Source organism: Delphinapterus leucas, chromosome 1 (genome assembly GCF_059928025.1).
Source record: "Delphinapterus leucas isolate spDelLeu-1000000601 "Yukka" chromosome 1, BTC_Dleu_Yukka2, whole genome shotgun sequence".
Classification (NCBI taxonomy): domain Eukaryota; kingdom Metazoa; phylum Chordata; class Mammalia; order Artiodactyla; family Monodontidae; genus Delphinapterus; species Delphinapterus leucas.
The window spans coordinates 94641431-94668154 of NC_143129.1; the positions used below are offsets into that span (position 1 = coordinate 94641431).

The 26724-nt window shown below is 44.2% G+C and overlaps 1 protein-coding gene across 4 annotated transcripts in view; it reads left to right on the forward strand.

Annotated features, from left to right (window-relative positions):
* Nucleotides 1–26006, forward strand: part of SORT1 (sortilin 1) — a 74436-nt gene extending 48430 nt beyond the window's left edge. Inside the window, exons 8-21 of one of the 4 annotated variants that reach the window (XM_022584152.3) lie at nt 699–829; nt 4319–4463; nt 5327–5482; nt 7106–7212; nt 9877–9979; nt 10315–10483; nt 11299–11489; nt 14620–14809; nt 18211–18327; nt 18944–19052; nt 19853–19951; nt 20500–20606; nt 20872–20995; nt 21445–26006. In XM_022584152.3, the coding sequence (XP_022439860.2) occupies nt 699–829; nt 4319–4463; nt 5327–5482; nt 7106–7212; nt 9877–9979; nt 10315–10483; nt 11299–11489; nt 14620–14809; nt 18211–18327; nt 18944–19052; nt 19853–19951; nt 20500–20606; nt 20872–20995; nt 21445–21459 (1763 nt within the window). In that variant the 3' untranslated portion in view covers nt 21460–26006. The remainder of the gene's footprint in view (nt 1–698; nt 830–4318; nt 4464–5326; nt 5483–7105; nt 7213–9876; nt 9980–10314; nt 10484–11298; nt 11490–14619; nt 14810–18210; nt 18328–18943; nt 19053–19852; nt 19952–20499; nt 20607–20871; nt 20996–21444) is intronic. The other 3 variants (XM_022584153.3, XM_022584155.3, XM_022584154.3) reach the window with 3 other exon arrangements.
* Nucleotides 26007–26724: the final 718 nt, after the last annotated feature.

Here is a 26724-nt window from a genome sequence, read left to right on the forward strand (position 1 = left end):
TAAAAAATGAAGGCTATACACAGAGACAGTATACTTAATTTTAGCAGTGTATTTACATAAAGTAAATATGAAGCTGCAAACAATAACAAATTGAAATGCATAGTGATTTCTGCCAAAGAACATGGATTGTGTTTGTGTAGGTGGAAGCCGCTGGCTTTCCAATCAGCGGCACAGTTTCAAAGCTGAAAGCATAATCTTTCATTTATTCATTCAGCAGACTCATTTCATTTATCCATTCATTTGAGCACCTGCAGTAGTTTGCTAAACACCATTCTCAGGACGGCGAGAACGAGACACCCAAGGCCTGCTCTTATGGAGCCTCAGTTCAAGTAGGGATGTTGGATGATCAACAGGAAAACCGAAACTCAAACAAGACAACTTCAAATACAATAAGATAATTGCAAACTGTGTCGTGAAGAAAGTAAAGCAGGATGCTGTGGTGTTTTTATGCAACACTGTACTGGAATTATTAAGTAAACTGTCTTTCTGTCCAATATAAAACCTCACATGTATAAAGATAAAACCCAACTGTGAATTTCCTGTGTCTAATTCTATATCCTTTTATATTGTTACCTGATTAACATGCATAAGATTAAAAATTCTTTTGCTATAAAACTAAGAACAATTCTAAAACAATTGTTTTGAACTAGAGGCTCACAAGTAAGTGAAATTTTAATTAATATTTTGTCTTGTTTAAGAAGCTGACCTTGGGGCACTGCAATTACGGAGAACTTCAGACTTGGGAAAAAGCTTCAAAACCATTGGTGTGAAAATCTACTCATTTGGTCTTGGGGGACGTTTCCTTTTTGCCTCTGTGATGGCTGATAAGGTGGGTGTTTGCCTCTTCTATATGGGTTCTGATATTTCTGTAAATATGCCTCAAATAGATAGCTTTTACTACATGTACTGATGGAGTTACTTGCCCTTTGCATATTTAATATCACTAAGATTTGGAGGTGATTCTTTTTATAGAGGCTGATTGACTCTTCTGGGCTCCTCTGTACTTTGGCCTATGTCACCAACTGAATTCTGGTATCTGTTTTGGGATATGTAGACCCAGTGTTTGGGCTTTACTCAGACATGGATTCTGAAAAAAGCAATCTACTTGCCTTTATTATTCAATAAAGATAATGGAAATATGTAACATTAATTGAGTACCTGCTATATACTAGGTATATAGGTTCTGGGAATATAGCAGTGAACAAAACAGATAAATGTCCTGCTCTCAGAGTTTCTATTCAAGTAGGGAGATAGATACTAAACTGATCAATATGATATAACATCAGGTAATGATTAAAGCTGTGAAGAAACCTAAAGCAGAGTGAATACGTAGAAAGAGGCGGGAATTGGAGCAGCGCTGTTTTATTTATTTATTTGTTTGTTTGTTTATTTATTTCGCTGTGTGGGATCTACACTGTGGTGCACAGGCTTCTCTCTAGTTGTGGCGCGTGGGCTCTAGTGCATGTGGGCTCTGTAGTTTGCAGCACACAGGCTCAGTAGTTGCGGTGCACAGGCTTAGTTGACCCGCGGCCTGTGGGATCTTTGTTCCCCGACCAGGGATCAAACCCGCATCCCCTGCACTGGAAGGTGGATTCTTAACCACTGGACCACCAGGGAAGTCCCGGAGCAGCACTGTTTTAGATAGGGTGGTTTGGATAGGCTCTCTGAGACCTGACTGAAGTGAGAGCACAGCCGCATGGACATCTAGGCTGAGGAAGCAGTGAGTGCAAAGACCCTCAGGCTGGAGTATGCTTGGAATACTGAAGAAAAGTGAGAAGAGCAGCATGGCTGGAGCATAGGGAAGGGTGGTCCAGAGATGGGCAGCCAGTGGCCAGATCGCACAGGGCCTTTGTAGGTTGTGATTAAGACCTTGGCTTCCATTCTTCACGTGTTGCGAAGCTGTGAAAAGGTTGCAAGCAGGGGAATGGCGTAACTGGCCTTCTCTTCTGACAGAATAGGTGTGCGTAGAGTAGCCTCATGGGGCAGGAATGGAAGCAGCAGGAGCAGCAGTGAGAGAGATGGTACGTTGGACCAGGCTGTTAACAGTGGATGAGGGGAGACACGGTAAGGTTGTGGATATATTTTTAAATGTATCGCCAATAGTGTTTGCTGATGGATTAGATGCGGATTGTGAGAGAATAAGATGAACCAAGGGTAACTTTAGAGTCTTTGGCTTGAGCAACTGGGTGAATGGTGGTGCCATTTACTGAGACGGCAAAGACTGCAGGAGAAGCAAGTTTGTGGGAAGAAAATCAAGAATTCAGCTTTGGATGCGAGATGCCTATTAGGTATCTAGGTGGAAATGTCAAGTAAACACTTGGGTGTATGAATCTTCCGAAATTGTATGATGTAATCATGTGGCATAATCTCACCTGGCCACGTGACTAGATGGTATCTTGTGGAGGAATGAGTCAGTCGAGAAGAGGTGGGAGGGCTGAGCACCTGGTGCCCTGAATCACCCCAGCGGGGAAAGGTTGGAAAGAGACCGTTCAAGGCAGCAAAGAGGACTTCGAGGGAGGGACCAGTGAGGTGGGGGAAGTAAGACAGGTGATGTCATGAAAGCCAAGTGAAAGAAATGTTTCAAGGAGGAAGAAGTGGTCAGCTGTGTTAAACTCAGCTGAAATGTGTCGTTAGATGAGTTCTGAGAATTATCCACTGGAGCTGGAAAAGTATAGGTTGTTGGTGACCTCGATGAAAGCAGTTTCCTTGGAGTACTGAAGTTAAAAGGCTGATTGGAGTGGGTTCAGAGAGAACTGGAGATGGGGAAGTAGACATAGTAACTACAGATCACGCCCTGGAGCACTTTCATAATAATCCTCCCAACAACCCTATAAGTTCATACTGTTATCTCGGTTTTTATTTGAGGAAATTGAGTAACTTGTCTAGGGTCACCCAGAGGTGGAACCCTGGTGGAAACCAGACTGTCTAATTCCAGAGGTAGTCGCCTATACACTGTGCTGTTACAAAATTAAAATTCTGCTGTATGCTTTTGAACTCTAGTTTCTACCTATAACAGTGACAGTAAGATTCACAGTAAACATCTAAGATGTGAGTTAGAAAAATAAGTTAAATGTACTTGTCACTGAAGAGTATTTAACATAAGGAGGCCCTGGGACTAATTCTTGTGCCCTGCCTAAACTGTGTCTAGAAGCTATTTTAAACTATTTATCAGACAGTACGTGTTAATTGCCTCCTCAACAGACTCCTTTTAACAGCTAAATACTCCCTGATCAGCTTCATTATATTAATTTCTGACTCTCCTTGGCCTCTTCCCAGCCTGGCATGTTCCCTCCATCATGGCTGTTCTGAGAGCCTTCCTTAAAAGAGGAGACATGTCATGTATAGCTGATTCACTACAGCAGAGATGAACACACCATTGTAAAGCAATTATACTCCAATAAAGATGTTAAAAAAAAAGAAAAAGGAGACATGTCACATTTTGACTTTCCTCATGATCTCCCAAGCCTGCGTTTCATCTCCATTTTCTAGACCCTTAATTATCTAATTCTTGGATTATGCCAGGACTGTCTCAAAGGCACCAAACTTCTATGCAGCAGTCATCATTTTAAGAATTATCTGAGGGCTTCCCTGCTGGTGCAGTGGTTAAGAATCCGCCTGCCAATGCAGGGGACACGGGTTCCAGCCCTTGTCCAGGAAGATCCCACATGCCGCGGAGCAACTAAGCCCGTGAGCCACAACTACTGAGCCTGCGCTCTAGAGCCTGCGAGCCACAACTACTGAGCCTGCGTGCCACAACTACTGAAATCCACGCGCCTGGAGCCTGTGCTCCACAACAAGAGAAGCCACTGCAATGAGAAGCCTGCGCACCACAACGAAGAGTAGCCCCCGCTCACCGTAACTAAAGGAAGCCCGCGTGCAGCAACGAGGACCCAATGCAGCCAAAAATTAATTAATTAATTAATCAATTAGAAAATAAAAAGAATTATCTGAGCAAGCATATGCGAATGGCTATAGAGCCAAACTAATGATGGTCCCGACAAACCCTAATCTCTATTGAAGGAAATTGGCATGTCAGAACTTGGGAGGTTAATATCTTAGGGGGTCACACCAGAATGAAGAAGCCAAAGAGCAAACCAGGCTAACCTTACTTACAATAGGATGGATTGTTCCAGTGCCTGGATCTTGCAAGAGGTTAGAAATAGCTTTGGTAATTGGTACTAGGACCTTTCATTTTTAACAGTTGTACCCAGTGAGGAAATGGATAATGATTCATATAATTAATAATGTACCTACTCGTGTCACTGCACGTGGCATCTTGGTAGAGAATTTAAAAGATAAATATTGGCATTTGTTCCAGGATACAACAAGAAGGATTCATGTGTCAACAGATCAAGGGGACACGTGGAGCATGGCCCAGCTCCCCTCTGTGGGGCAGGAACAGTTCTATTCTATTCTAACAGCTAATGATGACGTGGTGTTCATGCATGTAGACGAACCTGGAGGTAAGAGCTGTGCAGCGGCTCACCCTTGAAGCACAGAGATTTAAGCTCCGAACCCTACTTTAGTAGCTTTCCTTCTTACGTGTCAATTCTTCCTTTTACCCCTAGGAATTTATTACTGGCCTACTGAATACTCTGTCTTAGAGATGATACGTAGCCTATGTTAAAAAGGCCACTTGCTTTGACCCTCTAAGGCGGTTTGTACAGTATGTCCAGGTGTTCTAGAGCAGTGCTGCTTAAAGAATGGTCGGAGGACTGGTACTGATTTGCAAATTCTTTATTACCAAATATGTATGGAAAGCAAGAGCGAGCATTTAGAAACTCTTACAGCCCTTTGACAAAGAAATTTTGTATCTGTTGACTCTAATAATAAAAAAAAATTTTAAGGATTGTATTTTTTCTTTCTTTTGTATTTCATTTTTCTAGTGATAAATTTTTGTTATATTTACAAAAGCATCAGTTTGTGACATAATTGAAATCTTAAAATTGATCCTTCACCACAGTTTGAGAAGCATTATTTTAGCGTGTAAAGATTTAAAGATGTGTAAGATATGAAGCTAAATACAGTGCCTCTGCCACCAGAGTGTAACTGAGAAGAGCTCTTCTGGAACACCTGATTAATTTGTTCCACAAACCCAGCAGCTGCTATGTTTCAGGCACTAAGCTGGGCACTAGAATTAAAGATGGCCACGAAGACCTTGAGTTTCAATCCTTCATTGACTCTCAGGCCTGCGTGTACATCGTGAAGGGAGAGAGTTGGCTGATGTGTGCAGTCAGTCAGTCATGTGTCATCTGTATTACTAGACTATTGTTTTCTCTCTGTTCCCTCCCAAGACTTAGTGTTTTTCTTTGTTTGCCTATTCCAGATACCGGATTTGGCACTATATTTACCTCGGACGATCGAGGCATTGTCTATTCCAAGTCCTTGGACCGACATCTCTACACAACCACAGGTGGCGAGACAGACTTTACCAACGTGACCTCCCTCCGTGGGGTCTACATGACAAGTGTGCTCTCAGAAGGTGGGTCTCGGCACAGCTCTCCTTCAGCTGAACATGTTGGGAGTGGAGGCTTTTGGGGAAACTGAGGATCCTATCCTCCCCAGTAATGTTGCTTGCCTAGTCAACAAGGCTATCCATGTAAATTCTGGCTCTCTATTTTAAATAAGTTATGGTAAATAGAACTAAGAAAGAACAAAACAGCAGCAGGCAGAAAGAAAGATTTGGGGGGTTCTACATTGTTTATAAAATGAGTCTTCTGTGTTGGGAGGTTCAGGCCTACAGGAAGGAGTTTAGACCACTTAGGCTTTTCGCCTTGTGTAGGGCGGAGTGATAGCCAGCCGGGATTCCTCTTGGCGTTCTTTCTCTTCACTGGTTCTCAGACCTTACCTTTACTGTGGCCCAGTTGCACAAGTAAACACATTACTCTAAAGTACAAAGATTTGTTTAGGTTTTGTTTTTTTATGTATTCACTTTTTGGAAGGAGGTGGGGGATGTTTGTTTTCACTTTGTGAAGACCCTGCAAAGTCCAAGTGATTTTGACACCCTAGTTCCTCCCTGACCTCACTTCTAGCTCCTCTCTGCTTTGCTCACTCTCCTGTAGTCACTCCAGCCCTCTGCCAGTCCTTAAACACACCAGAATCGCACACTCGTGGCTGAGAGATTTGCACTGACTGTTCTCTCTCTTTCCCCAGATATCTGCAAGGCTGACGCTTTCCTCCTCCCAGCCTTTGGCCGTGTTACTTTCTGATGAGACCTGCCCTGACTATCCTATTTTAAATGTCAGTCTGCCTGCCCCTACACACGCACACTCTCAGTCCCCCTCTAGCTGTGCAAGTCTTTTCCATAGCACTTATTTTCTAACATCCTATCTAATTTACCTATGTACTATGTCTAGTGTCTGTCTGCCTCACCCTACTAGAATATATATTTCACAGAGTTTTTTTTCCTGATTTGTTCACTGATATATTCCCAAAGCCTTACAGCAATTTTCACATAGTGGACAGGCAGTAAAACATCTATTGAATAAATGAAATTTACCTTATTTGCTTTCTTTTTTGATTCTCCTTGAGAAACTCAAAGCATAATATCTTTGAATTTAAACCTGCAGCAGTTTATATCATTAAGAATAGAGAATGGAGAAGACACATGAAGAAAAAAAAGGAAAAGGTAAAAGAGGGATAGGATATGGAGTGGCAGAGAGACAAAATTAGGAATTATTAACTGAGACTTACGCAGATACATTCAAATCTTGAGATTCACTAAAACAAGCCCCGTATCATGGCCTTGTCTGAGTCACGATTAGAATGCCTTCCCACTGTAGATTTTACTTCCAAGGCAAGCAAACAAGGAGGAAGAATAGATGTCAGCCTGTTAGTGCTGGTAAGGAGATAAAGGTATCTTTTTATAAGAGCATCAGTGTAGATGATTTCGGGGATCAGTTGGATCCTGATCAGGTGGGAAGCCTCTTTCAAATATCATACTCACCAGCACTGAGCCATTTCACTGGATGTAACAAGCTTGTGGGACTCCAGAGTTCTAACGGTGTTATATAGTCTCTGTTAGGAGAGAGTTATGCAATGATAAACTGAAGTTAATAGGGTGCTTCCAGTGTATCAGGCTTAATATCATCCTTTTCCTATTCAGATAATTCTATCCAGACTATGATCACTTTTGACCAAGGAGGAAGGTGGAAGCACCTGAGGAAACCTGAGAACAGTGAATGCGATGCTACTGCAAAAAATAAGAACGAGGTTTGTTTTACTGCAACTGTCATATGTATTTGGAGCAAAGCAGCCATTCTGTTCCGCTCTTATTAGTGCCAGGCTTTTGAATAATGAAGTTTTGTACTTGATGAGGGTCTACAGATAAAGGTGGAAAATTTGGAAATGAGGGGTTGAAATTAACTAGGATGTAGGAAATAGGAACGGCGAAGAAAGACCGAAATATTATGGCTTATTTGTCTTTAACGAAAAACAAAATTGAAGGCTAACAATTTGTGTTGTACTAAACTGCTGAATGAAAACATAGTGGACAGACGGGCCGGTGGTTAGTTAGGAGTCATGATGGCAGCTATGAAACTTCAGGAGTTCTACAGAAAGCCACAGACCAGCCATTCATGAGCAGTGCAAAGCTGTACTGGCCAGAAACAAATGAAGGAGAACTTGGTCTCTCTTCCCCTCTGCCAAAGCTCCACGTGGCCGGTGGGTATGGGTGGTGACCCGGTGTGGCATGTGGAAGCAGGAGATGAGCCCTCTGAGGAGAGACCAAGAGCTAGAAATACAAACGCATTGCTCCAGGAGATCCCAGGTTTCATGATTGACAGGTCTTGACAGCCAAGAAAAAAAGGAAAAACAAACAAACAAACAAAAAACAAGCTTTATGTCTGACTTTTACAGAATTTGAGAGGAGCTTAGTGGAACCCTGGGAGTTTTCTTCAAGAGTGACAGTGTTGGTAATTCCAGGCTCTCCTCAGAGTACCTGTGGCTGATACGCACTCTGCTCTCCCAGCTGGGCTTTCTGGTACACCACCCCTGTCACACCCTCTCTCTTCTCTGTATTCATGAGTGCTGTGGAGTGTCTCTCCCTATCCTGCTCCCCTTTTTCCATCCCTCCGCCCTGGCCTTGCCCTGCACCTGCCCTTCTCACCTTAAGCCTGGGCAGGTACAGTGGCCTCTTTACTTACCTTGAAACCCTCACGCTGCTGTGTCTCTCCCTCCCCAACACTCTTTGTGGTTCCCCTTTGCCTGTGATCTGGCGAATGAAGGTCCCCTCCTCCCCTGTCAGGCTACCTTCTGCCTTTTCATTGTCATTGCCCATTTTATCACTGGCACACCCCTTGTAATTTCTGCTGCTCCCGGAACACCCTGCATGTAGCTGCCTCTTGCCCACGTTATTCCTGGGGAGGTTGTACCTGTCTCCCCTACCCCCAGTTCATTAGGGTTAGTGGAAATCCTAACCATCCTTAGTGCCCATCTTCAGTTAGAACTAATCATTGCTCTTCGTTTCATTAGCAGTTTGCTTGAAGCTTTTTTTTAATTGCAGTAAAATATACATGGCATAATATTAACATTTTAACCAATTTGAACCTCTTGTAAAGCACTAATTTTCATCCTGCTTTATACCTGAACTAGTTTCTGAGAAATATTTCTTAAAGACAGGACTGGGGCTTATTCAAATCACCACCACATCTTGTACAGCATCTGAAGTATGTCAGGCGTTCATCAAGTTTATTTGTGTGGAATCATACTTTAAATATTGATCAGAGGCTTTGGTGTAGTGCAGGAATACAGTAAACTAAGACAGATTACACATGTGAAAATAACTGCATAGTTTTTTCCCAAATATACTAATGCATTTCAGAATCAAGAATATCCCACTGAGCCTATAACTCAATAACAAAAAAACAACCCACATTAAAAATGGGCAAAGGACTTGAATAAACATTTCTCTAAAGAAAATATACAAATGGCCAGTAAGCACATGAAAAGATGCTCAATACCACCAGTTATTAGGGAAATTATTAGGGAAATGCAAATCAAAATTTTTGATTTGCAAGAGATCAACCTCAGATCCATTAGAATGGCTACTATCCAAAAAGTAAAAAATAATAAGTGTTGACTTGGATGTGGAGAAATTGGAACCCTTGTGCACTGCTGGTGGGAATGAAAATTGTGTAGCTGCTATGGAAAACAATATGAGGGTTCTTCAAAAAGTTAAGTGTAGAACTACCATATGATCCAGCAGCTCCACTTCTGGGTATATATCCCAAAGAATTGAAAGCAGTGTCTCAAGAGTTACTTGAACATGCATGTTTGTAAGCAGCATTATTCACAATAGCTGAAAGATGGAAGCAGTCTAAGTGTCCACTGACAGACGAATGAATAAGCAAAATGTGGTGTATAAACACAATGGAATAATATTCGGTCTTATAAAGGCAGGGTGTTCTGGCACGTGCTGCACCATGGGTGGACTGGAAGGACATTATGCCAAGTGAAATAAGCCAGTCGCAGAAGGACAAACACCGTATGGTTTCACGTCTATGAAGTACCTAGACTAGTCAAACTTACAGAGACAGAAAGTAGCATAGTAGTTGCCAGCGTCGGGGGAGGCGGGGATGGGGAGTTACCGTTTCACAGGCGCAGAGTTTCAGTTTTGCAGGACACAGAAGTTCCAGAGATGGACGGTGGTGATGGCTGCGCAACAGTGTGAGTGTACTTAACACTGCTGAACTGCACACTTAAAAATGGTTAAGATGATAAATTTTATGGTATGTGATTTTTACCACAATTTTTTTTAACAAGAGTATCCCACGGAAGTCTGGGTTAATACATTCAAAGCCTTATTAGAAGACTCTCTGAGATGAGAAAGAAAATTGCACCTCTGGTTTTAATCTAAGCTTTGCTTTCTTTCCACAGTGCAGCCTTCATATTCACGCTTCCTACAGCATCTCCCAGAAACTCAACGTTCCAATGGCCCCACTCTCAGAGCCTAACGCTGTCGGCATAGTCATCGCCCATGGTAAGCAGCCCACCCTCACTTCCGCAGGAAGAAGTGGCTGAGCACACTGAAACTCAGTCACAGTGTCGAGCCCTGTGAGAAAACCACCATACGTGGCTTTCACCATCCTTTGCGGAATTTCTTGCAAGATAATGATACTGTGGGTTTTTCATAGACTCTCATCAGAGAGCAACATGACTTCTCCCTTTACCAAATTGTCAGTGGCCTTTTTTTCAATTACAAGAGGCATGATGGGAAATAATCAGAATAAACTCATTCAGAATTATTCTCTTGACAGTAAATCCTCCCTGTTTCATTGCTGATATGTGCTGATGAGATGGTGGATTGTGTTGTAGGTAGCGTGGGGGATGCCATCTCAGTGATGATCCCAGATGTGTACATCTCAGATGATGGGGGTTACTCCTGGCTGAAGATGCTGGAAGGACCTCACTATTACACCATCCTGGATTCCGGAGGCATCATTGTAGCCATCGAGCACAGCAGCCGTCCTATCAATGTGATTAAGTATGCGTGAGCTCAGCTCCACCCACGCTATCTGCATAGAGAGCAACTGTGGGATGTTCGTCAGTTTGTTGGGGGGAAGTTACAGTCCCTGATTCAGATTAGTGCATTCTACAGAGCTGTAGGGAAGGTGCTTGAAAGGATTGCATTTAGAGCAACTCAAGTTAAATGGCTTTGTTTTTTCCTCTGACTCCCTCTAGCTAACACTTTTCGTCACTTTTAAAAAATACTCTTCTCCCTCCCAACAAGAATATTATGGGAGCATTTAAGCACTCTGGAGGGGAAATGACTCCTTAAGTACAAGTTCTTATTATATAATTTCTGTTTGTTGACTTGGAAGCCCATTCTTACATGAGTCACTATCCTTTTTCCCTTTGGAAGAATTTTTTTTTTTTTTTTTTTTTTTTCCCATTTTGCGGTACGCGGGCCTCTCACTGTTGTGGCCTCTCCCGTTGCGGGGCGCAGGCTCCTGACGCACAGGCTCAGCGGCCATGGCTCACGGGCCCAGCTGCTCCGCGGCATGTGGGGTCTTCCCGGACCGGGGCACGAACCCACATCCCCTGCATCGGCAGGCGGACTCTCAACCACTGCGCCACCGGGGAAGCCCTGGAAGAATTTTTATAAAGGCATTTTCTTCCATAATATTTGAGTGAATCCCTTTTCCCCGTTAACTATAGGTGTTAAAAATTAATATAATAGTAAGCCATCACCTAAATATGAGAGTTTTTCTCTGATTTGTTACCAAACAGCCGGTGGTTTCCTGATATTCCCATAAATGTTGATCCTCTCTCATGATCTTTCTCTAATTGTGGTTTCAGGTTCTCCACAGACGAGGGTCAGTGCTGGCAAACCTACATGTTTACCAGGGAGCCTATCTACTTTACTGGCCTGGCTTCAGAACCTGGAGCTAGGTCCATGAACATCAGCATCTGGGGTTTCACAGAATCTTTCCTGACTCGCCAGTGGGTCTCCTACACCATCGATTTTAAAGATATCCTTGAAAGGAACTGTGAGTGTCTCCTTTGAACTTTTCTACCAGAAACTTGTGAGCCCATTTTCCTAAATAACCGATTCAGTTTAATTTCTTCTAGCTGGAATAAGAAAATCATGTGTGTGAAAGAGGACTGAAGGATGGCCCATGTGGGTTAGCAGGCAAAGGGATGGTACCAGAAAAGCACTTCCCTCTTTGGATTAGCACTGTCCAAGAGAAATAAAATGAGAGCCACGTATATAATTTAAATTATTCTATCAACTAGCTACATTATAAAAGTAAAAGAGGCAAAATTTATTTTAATAATATGGTTATTTCAGTATGTCCAAAATATTATCATTTTAACATGTAAGCAATGTTTTTAAATTATTAATGGAACATTTTACATTCTTTTTTTAAGGTATTTTAATTTTTGTATTGGAGTACAGTTGATTTACAATGTTGTGTTAGTTTCTGCTGTACAGCGAAGTGAATCAGTTATACGTATACATATGTCCACTCTTTTCTAGACTCTTTTCCCATGTAGGTCAATACAGAGTACTGAGTAGAGTTCCCTGTGCTCTACCGTAGGTCCTTATTAGTTATCTCTTGTATATATAGTAGTGTGTAGTGTGTATATGTCAATCCCAATCTCCCAGTTTATCCCTCTCCCCGCTTTCTGCCCTGGTAACCATAAGTTTGTTTTCTACATCTGTGACTCTATTTCTGTTTTGTAGATAAGTTCACTTGTACCTTTCTTTTAGATTCCACATACAAGCAATATCATATGATATTTGTCTTTCTCTGTCTGACTGACTTCACTCAGTACGACAATCTCTAGGTCCATCCATGTTGCTGCAAATGGCATTATTTCATTCTTTTTATGGCTGAATAATATTCCATTGTATATATATACCACATCTTCTTTACGCATTCCTAAATGTCAGTGGACATTTAGGTTGCTTCCATGTCTTGGCTATTGTAAACACTGCTGCAATGAACATTGGGGTGCATGTATCTTTTTGGATTATGGTTTTCTCTGGATATATGCCCAGGAGTGGGATTGCTGGATCATATGGTAGTTCTATTTTTAGTTTTTTAAGGAACCTTCATGCTGTTCTCCATAGTGGCTGTACCAATTTACATTCCCACCAACAGTGTAGGAGGGTTCCCTTTTCTCCACACCCTCTCCAGCATTTATTATTTGTAGACTTTTTGGCGATGGCCAGTCTGACCGGTGTGAGGCGATACCTCATTGTAGTTTTGATTTGCATTTCTCTGATAATTTGTGATGTTGAGCATCTTTTCATGTGCTTTTTGGCCATCTGTTACGTTCTTTTTCTTCTAACTAGGGCCTCAAAATCCAGTGCATATTCTACACTCACCCTTATGGTAAATCTCAATTCAGACTAGCCACATGTGGACATCTAGGAGAGTATATTTTGTACTTTAGATCTCTGTAGCATTTTCTGAGAGTGTTTTCTGCTTGTAAGGATAATGCATGTTTTTGTTTGTCTAAAATTATTTCATAACACTTCAGGGTTTTTCACACTTGATTACAGCAGAACTGTAGAGGAAACTCTAGAGGAAAGTGTGTTACAAAGACCATCTAACTGACTGTGTCACTTATCAAAATGTTGAAGTGAGGAAGTTTTCATGCAGAGTTTGGCTTGACCATTTCAGAGTGCTGTGACTTCAAACTGGAAGGCATGTTAAAGACCCAGAAAATGGCTTCAGAGAAGTTAAAGTACTCATTGCAAGGTGTTCCTAAAGAATCACAAGCAAACCCAGGCCCCCAGTACCAAAGATGCTGACATTGTACTGAAAACATGGAGGATTAAAAAAAAAAACTGGAGAAAAAGTGATGACTCCCTGTGACCCGTAGTTGCGTTCTGGCATAATATGATAGAAGACTTAAGTTTCGAGAAGCTCTGGTTAAATTTGGTCCTGACTGTTATTAGGCTGTGTTGGGGGCCCGTTTCCTCAGCATGTTACTTTAGTGAGTCCTGCAAGAAGCAGAAGCACTCAGTTTGGACCTTACTTTTCTACAAGATGTTTCAATGATTTAAAATCGGAGAGTCATTATAATCTAAATTCACTAAATAGGCTGTAAAGGAGCTGGCTTATGAGTTTTCCCCTCAGCAGGCAGCTCTGCAGTTATCCCTGAAGTTTAACATCATTAAAAGATTTGTTAACCCCTGCCCTTTTTTAAAAAAATTTATTTATTTTATATTCACTTTTGGCTGTGTTGGGTCTTCGTTTCTGTGCGAGGGCTTTCACCAGTTGCAGCGAGCGGGGGCCACTCTTCATCGGGGCCACTCTTCATCGCGGTGCGCAGGCCTCTCACTGTCGCGCCCTCTCCCGTGGCGGAGCACAGGCTCCAGACGCGCAGGCTCAGTGGTTGTGGCTCACGGGCCTAGCCGCTCCGCAGCATGTGGGATCTTCCCGGACCGGGACACGAACCCGTGTCCTCTGCATTGGCAGGCAGATTCTTAACCACTGCGCCACCAGGGAAGCCCCAGCCCCTGCTCTTTAACAGGCCCTGTTCTGGTCTTCACATCCCAAAAGATAAAAACCTAATCCACAGTCTTTAGGCCACAGCCTTTGAGTCATTTTTCCAGGAGTGGATGATATGACACACTAAGCCAGGTTGACTGTCATCACGGTCTTCATTTGAAAGCCAGTCAACAAGAGTTAAAAGTCTAGAAAGTAGGTTTCCCCTTCTGTTTGAAGCAGACTAACCCATAGTGAAATTAAACCCATGCTTTTGGCTAATTGGTGTCTTGTCCTAAAGGCAAGCATCTGGTTGCTTACCTGACAGCTCCTGCTGACCAAGGGCACAGGTGTGCAAGACTTAAAGACAGAAGCTTCTCAGTCTGGAAGGCACCTTAGAGGTTCTCCATCCAGCTCCCCACTTCAAAAATAAGGTTTTTCCTAGAACTCAAATGGGTCGTGAGATGCAAAGACTCCTCCCTTGGTATGAAGAAAAGCCCATTGCTGGTAGGCTCCCACTAATGTTAACTTTCATTTGCAATTCTAAAAGTGAAGCAATAGGTTGAGTCAGACATCCCTACTTTTCCTCTCCTCGTTCTTCCTATTGCCTGGCAGCTGCCTCACATGGGTGGGTTCTGTCCCATGCAGTTTCCTGAACAGCCTGTCTTTCTTTTAGGTGAAGAGAAGGACTATACCATATGGCTGGCTCACTCCACAGACCCTGGAGATTATGGAGATGGCTGCATTTTAGGCTATAAAGAACAGTACCTACGGCTACGCAAGTCATCCGTCTGTCAGAATGGTCGGGACTATGTTGTGACCAAGCAGCCGTCCGTCTGTCCCTGCTCCCTGGAGGACTTCCTCTGGTATCAGCATCCCTCAGATCCCTATCAGCCATTTCCCGTGCTGGAGGAGGCAAAAGACAGTTCAAAAATATTTAAATCCTTTTCTTTCCCTTCTTCCTCAAGAGTGGAGTACTGTTGCTTCTTATTAAGGAAATTGAGGCACAGAGAAAGGGGACAAGAGTTGTTAATAATTGGACAGATAACATTGTGTCAGTTACTTATTGGCCAGAACCAGCAACAACCCCTGGACATCCTGACTTGGCAGTGGCGGGAAGGAGAGAGGTACATAAGGAGGATGAGGATTAAAAAGGAGAGAGAGAGAAGATGATAGGGCAGAAACACCAAGAAAAGTGGTACAGGAGCTCAGAGGAAACGACTTTAGCAAGCAGCCTGACAGCCTGGGTGAGGCAGGTAGGGTACTAGGTTTGGGGCCGTCTGCAGGACTGAAGGCAGAAAGAGTGTGGATCTGTCCTGAGACAGGAGGTGACATCAGCATGTATGGTCTGTATGTCCCATCAAGGCTTAGAAGCCATCAAGGTGGACTCCCTGGAGTTCAGGACCATCCAGGCTTAAGGGTTAGTTTCTTGGCTGGCACAGGGTTAGCTGATTATACAAGGGCAAGGGAGTCCCTAGGTAGCCTAAGCGAGGTAACTTAGGGCAAATAAGAGGAACTGCTTCACATCACAGGTACTAATCTTATGGAACTTGTTACCTGCAAAAGATACTGACAGGAGGTAGAAGTGGATTTGGAAAAGAAGGCAGGCAAATAGATAGCAGTCCTGTCCTCCCACAATGTATTCTCCTGAACTGCAGGTGACAGAGAATGCAGGACTGAGCAAACTGCAGCCTGACCCAGTGTGTTTCCTCCTGCGTGGCTCATATCTGTGGAATGGCCAGGGGTCCTCCCTTCTCTATTTCCGCAGGGGAAAATATCACTCAGATCACTTTGATGTTGTAATAGGGCTAGAGCTTATTCATACTGTCAAACTCTGAAGGGCTGTCTCCCATCCTTAACTGCACACAGGGTGGCTCCCGGTCACCTGAGCTTCTGCTGTTTTCCAAACATGTGGTGCTTTTTCAGAGCTCCATGCCACTGTGCATGCTGCTGCTGCTTCCTGGAAGTCTTTCCCTGCTTGACCCCCAAGCCTGGTGAATTCCTACTTGGCCTTTAATACTTAGCTCAGATACCGTCTTCTTAAAGCCTTCCCCAGATTTTCCTCATCTAGGCTCCTAATACAGCACTTCCCGTATTTTAATTATTGGGTATAGATTTGCTTCCACCATTAAACTCCAGACTCTTTGAGTGCATATTGTATTGGATAATCACACAGTCATAATGACAGCCGCTGACGTTTTCTAGCAGGACGTCCGTTTACACTTGCCCTCAGCAGCCCTGTGAGAGAGGTACTCTGGTTATTTCCATTTCACAAAGGGAGAAATGAAGGTACAGAGAGGTTATGACTAATTTGCCATCATGTGGCAGAGCTGCGATGTGAACCTGGCCATTCAGCTCCAGAGCCTGCCCACTGTACCCCACGTGCTTGAGAAATGTGTACTTTGTGAGTGGGAAGGGTATGGTCCCTGAAATTTTGGATTGAACACATAAAATTTTTGCCAGAAATTTCTCCTTGCTATTGGAGGTGTGGTGTCTTCTGTATCTTTTGTTCTCTCTACCCTCTCCCTTAAATATTTGTCAGAAAGCCTTGAAGTACAAGCAGCATCTATATATTCACCAAATATTCATTGAATATTTTCTATGCACAGGGCAGTGCAAAGTGATAACAGGAAGTTTATTATAGACTCTCCTGGTAAGATGCACATAATTTTGTTTGAAACAGAAGGTGGGATCCTTGGGGATTTAGAAAAGGGAGAGACTATTCCATCCAGAGCTGAAAGGAGGTAGGTGGGTCAAAGAAGGCTTTGTAGAGGAGGTGGCATTTGGGCTGAGCCCTGACGAGCCGTAGGATTTGACCATGCATATCTGGGAAGAAGCAGGTCGTTAAAGCACGCGGACTGATGTGGGCTTAGACCACCCCAACAGCGTGATCAGGAAGGGTGTGCTGGGAGATAGACCACGAGGGGAAGTTACAGTAGTCACGATGAAGTGAGTGGGTCCAGATGGGGGTGCTCAGGCTGTTTCCGACTTAGATGGTGGGAAGGAAGGTAGTGTCCTGGACAAACGGAGGAAATGACCGGAGGGACTGGCATGAAGGAGAAAGTGTGATGTATTTTGAATGTTTTGTTTATTTGAGGTTCTGTCAGCAGATTTAGATGGCAGTGTCCAGCAGATACTTGGAAATGTAGGATTAGAGCCCAAGAGAGGTAAAACCTAGAAGTTTTAGTTGCAACAAATAGTTAAGCTCATGAAGGGGGAGTTAAGAGAATGAATTATAGGATCTTGGAAAACATCTGCACTTTTGGGTTAGGAAGAGAGCAGAGCAAGCAGTGACCAAAGAAACAGACGAGTGCCGCTCTCAGGGCCTCAGTGGGTGGGGCACAGCATTGTGGCAAGTGCCCCACAATAGGTGGTCAGAGTGAACGAGACAGAGAGAGCCCCCTAGGTTGGATGACTGGTGAGCCCTGGGGGGGGCCACAGACATTCATTTTCAAGGTTGCAGAAGGGGGTCGAAGCCCAAATGCATAGAATAAAAAGTAAACGAGTACAACAGAACAAGGAAAAAATATTTTTTAAGAAATCTGGCCAGTAAAGGAGAGGATGGTGAAGGAAGGGGACAGGTTCAGGCTAAGGAGAAGCCTCCAGGTGAGTGGGACTAGTGGTCACTGCCACACTGCCCATAGAACGAGCCCCCGCCCAGGGGCAGTAGGAAGGATGGGGCCGAGGCCGCTCGTGTCCTTTCTTTGGGGAAAGCAGAGAAAGAGCAGATGGGTGGCGCTATGGAGAGATGGGATAGAATGGAGGGCAAGAACAGGCATTCACATTGGCGGCAGGGACCATCTAAGAAACTAAGAGGGACACGGAAGTGGGGAAGGCAGGAAAGGTTTAACATACCCGCCATGGGTAGAGCATGGGTAAATGAGTTATTTGGAGAGAAATAAAAGAGTCGCTGAGTGTCCCAGAGCTTAGATCTGTTGCTGATGTACTATTTCTCTGTGTCTTAGTCACGTGAGTCCCCACCCCCTGCAGGCTGCCCTCCTTCCCTTGCCGGAGCCTGAGCCGTCCGTGTGGGACTCCTAGCTACTGAGTCTGAAGCCCAATCCATAAGCTCTTTTCCCTCAGTTCAGCCCTCCCCATGTGCTTTTTTTCCCTAAACCTCTTTATATGTCACAGGCTTCCTTAGCTTCTCTCTGGCAACCCAAGACTGGAATATTGACCATCCACTGCCCCCTACAAAGCCTTCATTGCTAGTCGCTTCCTGTCTCTCAGCAACTTTGAAAGACACCTTATTTGCTGATTCTTACAGTGATTTTGGCTACTTCCGTCCAGAAAATGACTCCAAGTGTGTGGAACAGCCAGAACTCAAGGGCCACGACCTAGAGTTCTGTCTGTACGGGAGAGAAGAGCACCTGACGACAAATGGGTGAGATGGCTGCTTCTCCCGTATCGGGACTGAGTCTCCACTGTGCAGAGTGAAAGCTGCGTCTCTCCGCATAGTTCTGAGCAGTAGTTGAGAGCACTCTAGAAAAATACTGTCTACTAAAACTTTCTGTGATGGGGGAAATGTTCTGTAATCTGCTGTGTCTGATGCGGTCGCCACTAGCCCTGTGTGGCTGTTGACACTAGTGTGAGTGCGGGACTGAAGTAATTTTAATTAATTTAAGTGTAAATTGCCACCACAGTAGAGAGCGCTGCTCTAGAGGAGGCTCACTGCCTCCTTCCCTGATAAACACTCCCCTCCCCTGTGGTTTATGTACCGCGTGTTGACGTGCTTTCCCTGGTCACAGTTCTTTGACACAGTCTCTTAAGGCAGAAAGGTGGCATGTCCCTGCAGCAAGGCAAGGGATGTGTGGTCTGTCCAAGGACTGAAACTACACAGAATATCCCCAAAACATCCCTTCAGATCTCCCCCAAGGCCTGAAAGATGGTGTAATGACCAGAAGTTTTTCTGCCACTTCTCAAATCTTGTTTCCAGGAAGTAAGCAAGAATCCAGAAGTACATCCTTGTATTCTGTTAACAAATTTTCTCTGCCTCTCAGGTACCGGAAAATTCCAGGAGACAGATGCGAGGGCGGAGTGAATCCTGCTCGAGAAGTGAAAGACTTGAAAAAGAAGTGCACAAGCAACTTTCTGAGTCCAGAAAAGCAGGTATGTTAAAGTAGATCTGGTTTAGATACAAGTGGGGTTTCAAGTTCTGCCAGGAATAGTCAAAGTCAAGAACTCTGTTACTGAGTACAAGTGGCCAGACTACTTCTGTCAGGCTTCCCTTCGTACAGGAAACTGCCAGGATGAGGGATGGTCACATAACCCAACGCTAAGCTCATCTACCGAAAACGTTTTTGTTGGGGGAAAAAAAATGGTATTCAGTAAAGTTTTTCCAAGTCTTAGGTGCATACGGTTGAGGAAATTTCTGAGGCTCAGAGTCATTTAGGAAAAAGACTCAAGAAGTTCGGCTGTAAAGGGCTGGAGTTTTACACATGTGGAAGGGAGGGCACTGGACCATAGGTAGGGTGGGTCTCTTTGCCGAGTCATGTCAAGTGTGTTCAGAATGAAAAACTGAACTATGGTAATAAGGGGCTGGTTCTGATTTAGAAGCAAGTTTTAGGGTTGATTACAGTTCTGTAGCACTGAACTCTCTGGCTGGAATATGGGGATATGGTAAAGAGGAAACCTCTTGATAAAGAAGCACTGGCCCAGCAGTGAGACTTGGGGCAGTAAACTGTGGGCCCCAGGTTCCTAATCTGGAAATTGAGAGGTGGACAATCTGCAGTTCCCTCCTATCTAACCTTCTAAGGGATGAGGGCCTGACAAGGGGTGGGATTAAGAAGGCAGTGGGAGAAAAATGTGTGGGTGTGTGTACTTGTCGGGGGCAAGTTCCTCCTTCTCTGCATCCCCGCCCTGCACTCCTGGTGGCTGTCCTCAGAGTGTTTGTGTGTGTGATTGCACAGGACTCCCGCCCACAGGGACACAACTTGTCCCAGAATCCAGCTCCGCCTCCTCTTGGATACATTGAAAACACACACACCCTATCTCCCACCCAAAAGCAGGTAGGTCACACTCAAACAATGATACGGAAAGCTTATTTGTAAAAACATACAACAACTTAAGTAAAAAGTAAATCTCGGTGTCATAGGATGGCTTGCCTAACGTAACATTGGCACAGCTCCTTTCCAGGTAATGGCCCTGTTTTAGATTCATTCAGCCCACTTATTATCATAGTCTCCCTTTCCTGCTTCACCCTTAAAAGCTCCAAGACTTATAAACAGTGGTAGTGGGGAACAGTCACAATTACCATTTGATCTAGGTAGTTGCTACGACTTCCAGTGTAACTTTGAAGTGGAAGCCACTGAGTTTGCACCACTCCGACAGCTTTAAGGCAGTTGAAGTTCTGGTTTCCCTCTGCCAGCTGTGATATTCTCCTGGTAGCACTGAGATGGTTCATCTTGGGGGCGGGGGGTTGGGAAAGTATCATCATTAGGTGCCTAGAGACTGCAGATCATTCAACAGAGAAATAGGGGAATGAGCAGCCTCTTTGAATTCAGTCCGAGAATATGCACACCCAAAATTGTTTGTGTTTGTGTTTTAATTTATCAAGAATTCCAAGTCAAATTCTGTTCCGATTATCCTGGCTACTGTGGGATTGATGCTGGTCACAGTCGTAGCAGGAGTGCTCATTGTGAAGAAGTACGTCTGTGGGGGAAGGTAAGGAACGGAAATCAATCAAACCAGAAAGTCCACCGAGGGCAGACGGTTGAGTCAGCCCCTGGCAAAAACTAACTAGTTGAAGTGATGTTACTGAAACATCAGGCCCAAATCTTTCCTTACATTTTCCATATGCCAGCTACGGGCTGTGCTTCCTGTATGTGTGACTCATTCTGCAAGTGTGTAAAACTTGGAAAATCCACCGTCCTATAAGAAATGCACCCCTCCTCACCATGTGAGAGCTGACGGTGGTTTCCACCCACAGGTTCCTGGTGCATCGATACTCTGTGCTCCAGCAACATGCGGAGGCCAATGGTGTGGATGGTGTGGATGCTTTGGACACGACCTCCCACACTCATAAAAGTGGTTATCATGATGACTCAGATGAGGTGAGACTATTTCTTCTTGAGGGGTGGTCCAGAAGTTTTTAAAAAGGGTGATCTTTGGGCTTCCCTGATGGCGCAGTGGTTGGGAGTCCACCTGCCGATGCAGGGGACACCGGTTCGTGCCCTGGTCCGGCAGGATCCCACATGCCACGGAGCGGCTGGGCCCGTGAGCCATGGCCGCTGAGCCTGCGCGTCCAGAGCCTGTGCTCCGCAACGGGAGAGGCCACAACAGTGAGACGCCCGCGTACCGCAAAAAAAAAAAAAAAAAAAAAAAAAAAAGGGTGATCTTTTCTTACTCATGATCAAGATAATGATTGAAGCAAAGGAGGGTATAAGCTAGAAGCAGCAATTTAATGACTGTAAGACTTGGCCAGCCCAGAAACTAGGTAATGGCTTTCAAAATAGGGATTTTTTTGGTCTGTAAATAATACGGCCTATGTCTTTCTTTTCAGGACCTCCTGGAATAGCTCCTCAAAGGAGCTGGGACTGAGCACAGATGATGGAACCGCAGTACCTCTTACACTCCCTGTGGCTCCGACTTGGGGAAATAAATTTCCCGTTGCGAGGGACCCAGCTCTGTTTCTGCTGCTTCCATCAAAGCCAAAAGGACCTACACTAAAGAAATGGGGGGTGGGGACCCTAAACACTCTTACAATTGGCCCTGAGAAGAGAGGGAAAATTTTTAATTCTTTAACTTTTCATTTCAAGTTCTGTCTTTTTGCAAGGTACGGGCCCTTTTCGGTTTTGTTTTTGTTTTTTAAGGGAAATGAAATGGAATTGAAGGGAACTTTTCACTAACCCCACTGTTGCATGTTTTGCATGGCGCCTGCCCCAGGGCACCTGCCGGCTTCAGCATCAACTCTCACAAAGCACTTGGTGCCGTCCCTGGGCTGTGCTGGCAACACGAAGCAGCCGCAGAGATGAGCACAGAGGCTGCGATGACTGGCACAGCCTGGGCAGCCTTTCTCCATCTGGGGACAGCCCCGCTCCAAGAACACTGCACACCAGCTCCTCACACAGATCCCTGCTTTTGTTGTTGTTGTTTTTTCAGGGACCATAGGCCACAGTGATTTTTCTTTTCCCCTGTTTAATTAAGCAATACCCTCATTAATTGCCCTTTGGCAACTAACTTACATGTGCTTCCAAGACACTAAATCAGGAAAACTTAAAGGGTAATATTTTTAACTTGGGGCAGGAAAAAGGGAGCAGCAGAGAATTGACTAGATTTAGCACCTATTAAAGGAGAAACTCTTGCTTCTTCCGAGATCTTTCAAGCCATGCTTTGTGTGTGTGCCAGTGGACTTGCTCAAGGCCTGGGTTCAGGCTTGCCCGGGCTGTGTGCCCAGGCTGAGCGAGCTCTTCGCTGGAGTGGCTGGTGGCATGGGCCGTGCAGCCCCTGAGGATGGCACGTCACAGTCTTCTGCGTCCCCTCCTGCCTGCTGTGCTGGCTCCTTGGTGAATCATTAGAATGGCTGCTTATTTGCTTCCTCTTAGGTTGCTGCTCTGCATGGAGCCATGACTAGACATGTTTTCAGATTTAGGCTTTTTTAAAAAAATCAGAATTTTATTACCACACTCTCCTCCTCTGCCCTTTTTCCCAGCTTTGCCAAGTAATTTGTTGGCATGAAACTTTTGGCTGAACCAACTGAAAAACACACTTCTAGTGTAGATGATGTTTCGTGTGATACATTAAGTTCGTATTTTAAATTTAAAAAAATTTTCCTTTCGACATTTTTAAAAATGAAATAAATTAGAAAATGTAGCAAGATGGATTTTGGGGTGGCCATATAGTGATGGAAAGCTGCAATCGTTAGTTTTAATACAGCTCGACTATTTGCTATACAGGAATATAGTAGCACGTTTTCAGTCTTAGCATACCTACTGTGCCGGTCACAGTTTCTCCCAATAATTATGATTGGGACATTCTTTGATAAACTGCTGTTTTGTTGCTAGTTCACTTTATGGCTAGAAAGTCAGGAAAAAGTAAATGTGCCAAATTAACTGTTGTCAGAATGCGTGAGCAGATGGCTGAGTTCTCTCCTCACCAGAATGGATTCACAGCCGCAGGGAAAGTGGGGGAGGGAATGGATGGAGAATTCTAGAGACTTTGAAACTGCAGTAAACTTAAATGAGTCAGGGAGCTATAAAGTTAGGGCAGTTTTTGTAAAGAGAGTTAATACTTGTTAGAGCCAGAGAACACTAGGCTTTTAGGAAAAGCTCATTCCTTTTACAAGGTTTTTAAATTAAAAGTAATTCCAAAGATATACCGGCTCACAAATGATTAAGTATCGGCTTTTGTCCCCGGTCGCCCTCACCTCCTGCCCAAAATGAATTTGATGTCCAGAAAAGACCTACTTACACCATACACCTCTTCTCCCCACATATACCCGCTCGGGTAGGTGTGCTGATATATGGTAATTCTCTGATTAGTTTTAAGATAGGAAAGTTAATATTCTTCTCTAACCGTATAAGATTAGGGCTCTTTGCCTATAATGATATTTCTATAGAACTTGGCAGTTTTCACAGCACTTCTTCTCTTGCATTTGAACCTTACAACATTCTCGTGAGATTTAAAAAAAAAAAAAAGGCGGGGGTTGTAATCCCCGTTAGAGATGGAGCTGAGGTACAAAAAGGGAGCAAGTCGCCAGGGTCCCTGTGTGTTACGAGCACCGCCAGTGGTTGTCTTCAGATCTCGTATACATTTTGATGCGCGCCAGTGCTGAGCACCTGGAGCTGGGCTGCTTTCTTATAGATGACTTGCTATGCTTTAGGATGCGGATCAGTGACATTTCTTTCAGAGCAGTATTTAGCTCTTTTTTGCCACCTTGGTAAACAGAAGAGTTTATTCTCCTGTTTTTCATGGCTGAAAACAAAAGTAATGGTAATTTTGAATATGTGTTTAGAAACCGCCCCTCACCTTGTTGAGGGTCACTGTTCAAGAGTGCAGGAATGGAATCTCCATTGATGAGTCACCCTCTTCATTCTTCTTGTCCTCCCACCACTGGCTGGCTATCGAGCTCAGTTGGTTTGAGGACTGCTAACAAGCCTGGCTAGTTAGCCTTCTGGGTCAGCCTGCACTCACACAAGTGTATGCCCTCAGCCAGAGAGGAAAACGGCCTAAATCCATGACAGCTTCTAAGAAAAGAAGATTTCCAATTTGTCCTATCGATGTTAGGTTAGGAGAATTATCTTTGAAAGTAAAGTTGTGTAAAGTCTCAGGCTTGATAGCAAAAGATTATTTCAACAATAGAAGTTAGCACTGTAAGGTAGGTTGGACATATTAGACCGTCCAAAGTGACCTGAGCTCTAAAATCCAGGCGGAGAACTCATCATCCTTCGTGCTCTGTGGACAGGTGTCTTGGACGTAAGGGGGCTCTTGGTTTTTAGTGAGACCAGAGACCAGGGATGCATACACCTAGGCTGTTCATTGAATGGCAATGCCCCTTAGAAGGATGAAAGCGTTTGGAGGATTGTGGCAGTTCTAGGCTGGGCTTAAGAGATTCAACAGATTAGCTGTAACTAAAACTTAGAATTTGCCGTCTGCCTCTGAATAGGCTTTCCAGTGTGCGTCTCTGTAATTCTTAGGTTTGCCTCTGGGCCTCTACATGCCCAAGCTGGCCTTTCATCCCTGACAGATAAGTAATGAACTGGCCACCGCTGCCTCTGTAAACCATTGCTGGTTCTCCCATGGCCTTCATCACGGTACAAGGATAGAGAGAGGAGTGCAGGGCAGTTCACATCCACCCCAGGTGGCAGGACTGTCCTGACTTGAGTCATTTCTTTATTTTCTAGGCAAATGATTCAGGTAGAGAGATTCTCTCTTTCCTTTTCGGAGAGCTTTAAAGAGCCCCGCTCCTGTATGCAATGGCTTAGAGCTCGCCCTGCTCATTTTTGGTACCGCCCCCTTGCCTCACATGAAGCCCAGATACTTGGAACTGCTAAAATAGGAAGAGATTCAGCTTTTCAACTTTGCTACTACCTTCCCTCAAGCAGGAAGATTAACATGGACTTACATGTCCTTTGAACAAAAACCAAAGTTTAAGATCTGCCACATGATGGAGTGATAGGGAGGGCCAGACTTTCAGCACTGGCACTCAGCAGGTGCCAGACTTTCTGTTCCATCTGCCACTGATGCGCCCAGCTCAGGCAGCTCTGGCAGTGCTGTCCTGCCCTAGCAGAGCCCAGGCCTCACCCTCATGGAGGATGATTAAAATAGCAGGAACATGTTGATTTCTTGGCTACTTTGCATTATAACAATAAGAATCAGAACATTAATTAGAAATTGTCTTCAGCAACTTAACTGTACGCCTTTTTTCACACTGGTACATTTTTAAGCGTCCTTGTTTATATAGGATAACTTAAACTAATCTGTACCTTTCTATATCTCTTTGTGTGTGTGTACATATATACATGTATAAACTGTATAGTGTACATGTTAATGATTTATTGATATGTCCCAAGTCTTTAATGCAGTTCTCATCCTCCGCATGCCCTCAGTTTGTTGTCGGGTGACTTAAATGTTCCTGATGATGCTGCCCACCTCCTGTGTTTGGACGTCTAGGGAGGAGGGGTTTGATGGCACCCTCCTTATCCTCGTGCACAGAAATGCTCAGGGTCCCCGTGTGCCTGTTGTCCAACCCTGTCTTGTCTCTTGTTCCCTATCAGCATGTGGTCCCTCCTTGCTCTGTAACTTCTCTGCCTCCACCCCAAGCTGTCGGTACAAAAGTGTAAAGCAGTATTAAGATCGTTACTGCATGTATGCTAAAAACCCAAGTTTTCTGTTCCCTTGGGACAGAAAATTGCATGTGAGGTGGGATAATCAAGTTTCAATGACCAATGTCGGTTACACAAAAAAGCCAGACCCTAGAATAAAATTCCACAAAATGGAAATAAAACTCAAATTTCTTTAGCATTATGTAAATAAATCTGGGTGTGTTTAACTTTGTACTGGTAATTTTCTGTATATTTGCAATATTTGGGTTAGAAATAAAACAGACTGGACTTTGTTACCTGACCTACTAAAATGACTAAGCTACAATTTGTTAATATGAAAGCTTTTCCAGTTTTCTAGCTTCAAAAATCAAACTCCAGCAACCAGAGAATAAGTCAGTTAAAGAGCCAGGACTATTCATTTATAGCATGTAAGGTATTAGGTAATTTATAGGAAAAACTACTCACCTGTTTCTGCTTTATGCTCACAAAGATCTACCTCCATGGGTATTTGTAAAAGCATTGTTCTTACTCCGCGAGAGTCTAGCTGAGCCACCCCGTACAGCTTTTCAGTTTCAACGGCTAACACTCTTCCTTCTGCACACAGCAGCATGTCATTACTCTCTTGAATTCCATGTTCTTCTAGCAGGTTGATAAGTAACACCAAGGAGTTTACCTTCCGCACCTTTCCATCTGCCCCTCTTAACGTTTCTCCTGCTGCTGTTACTCGTAGTCTTTCCTGACCCATTTCGTTTAAGCACCTTCAAAGAGTTGCAACTTTCCTCCTCCAAAATATTTCTTTTAGGGGAGGTTCCTGCCCACCCCCACTGAGCCTTTAGCCAAGGCTGACGACTGCTCAGCCTTCCGTCCTGGCGGGTATTTCCATTTAATGCTTACTCTGGCGTCGTGGTCTAAAGATGACCAGGCAGAGACCTTGCTCTTGAGGAGCCCATGTCTGCTGGAAGAGCCCTCCCTCAAGAGGTTATCCAAGGTGGTTTATTTTCTGGAATTCTATCGAACAT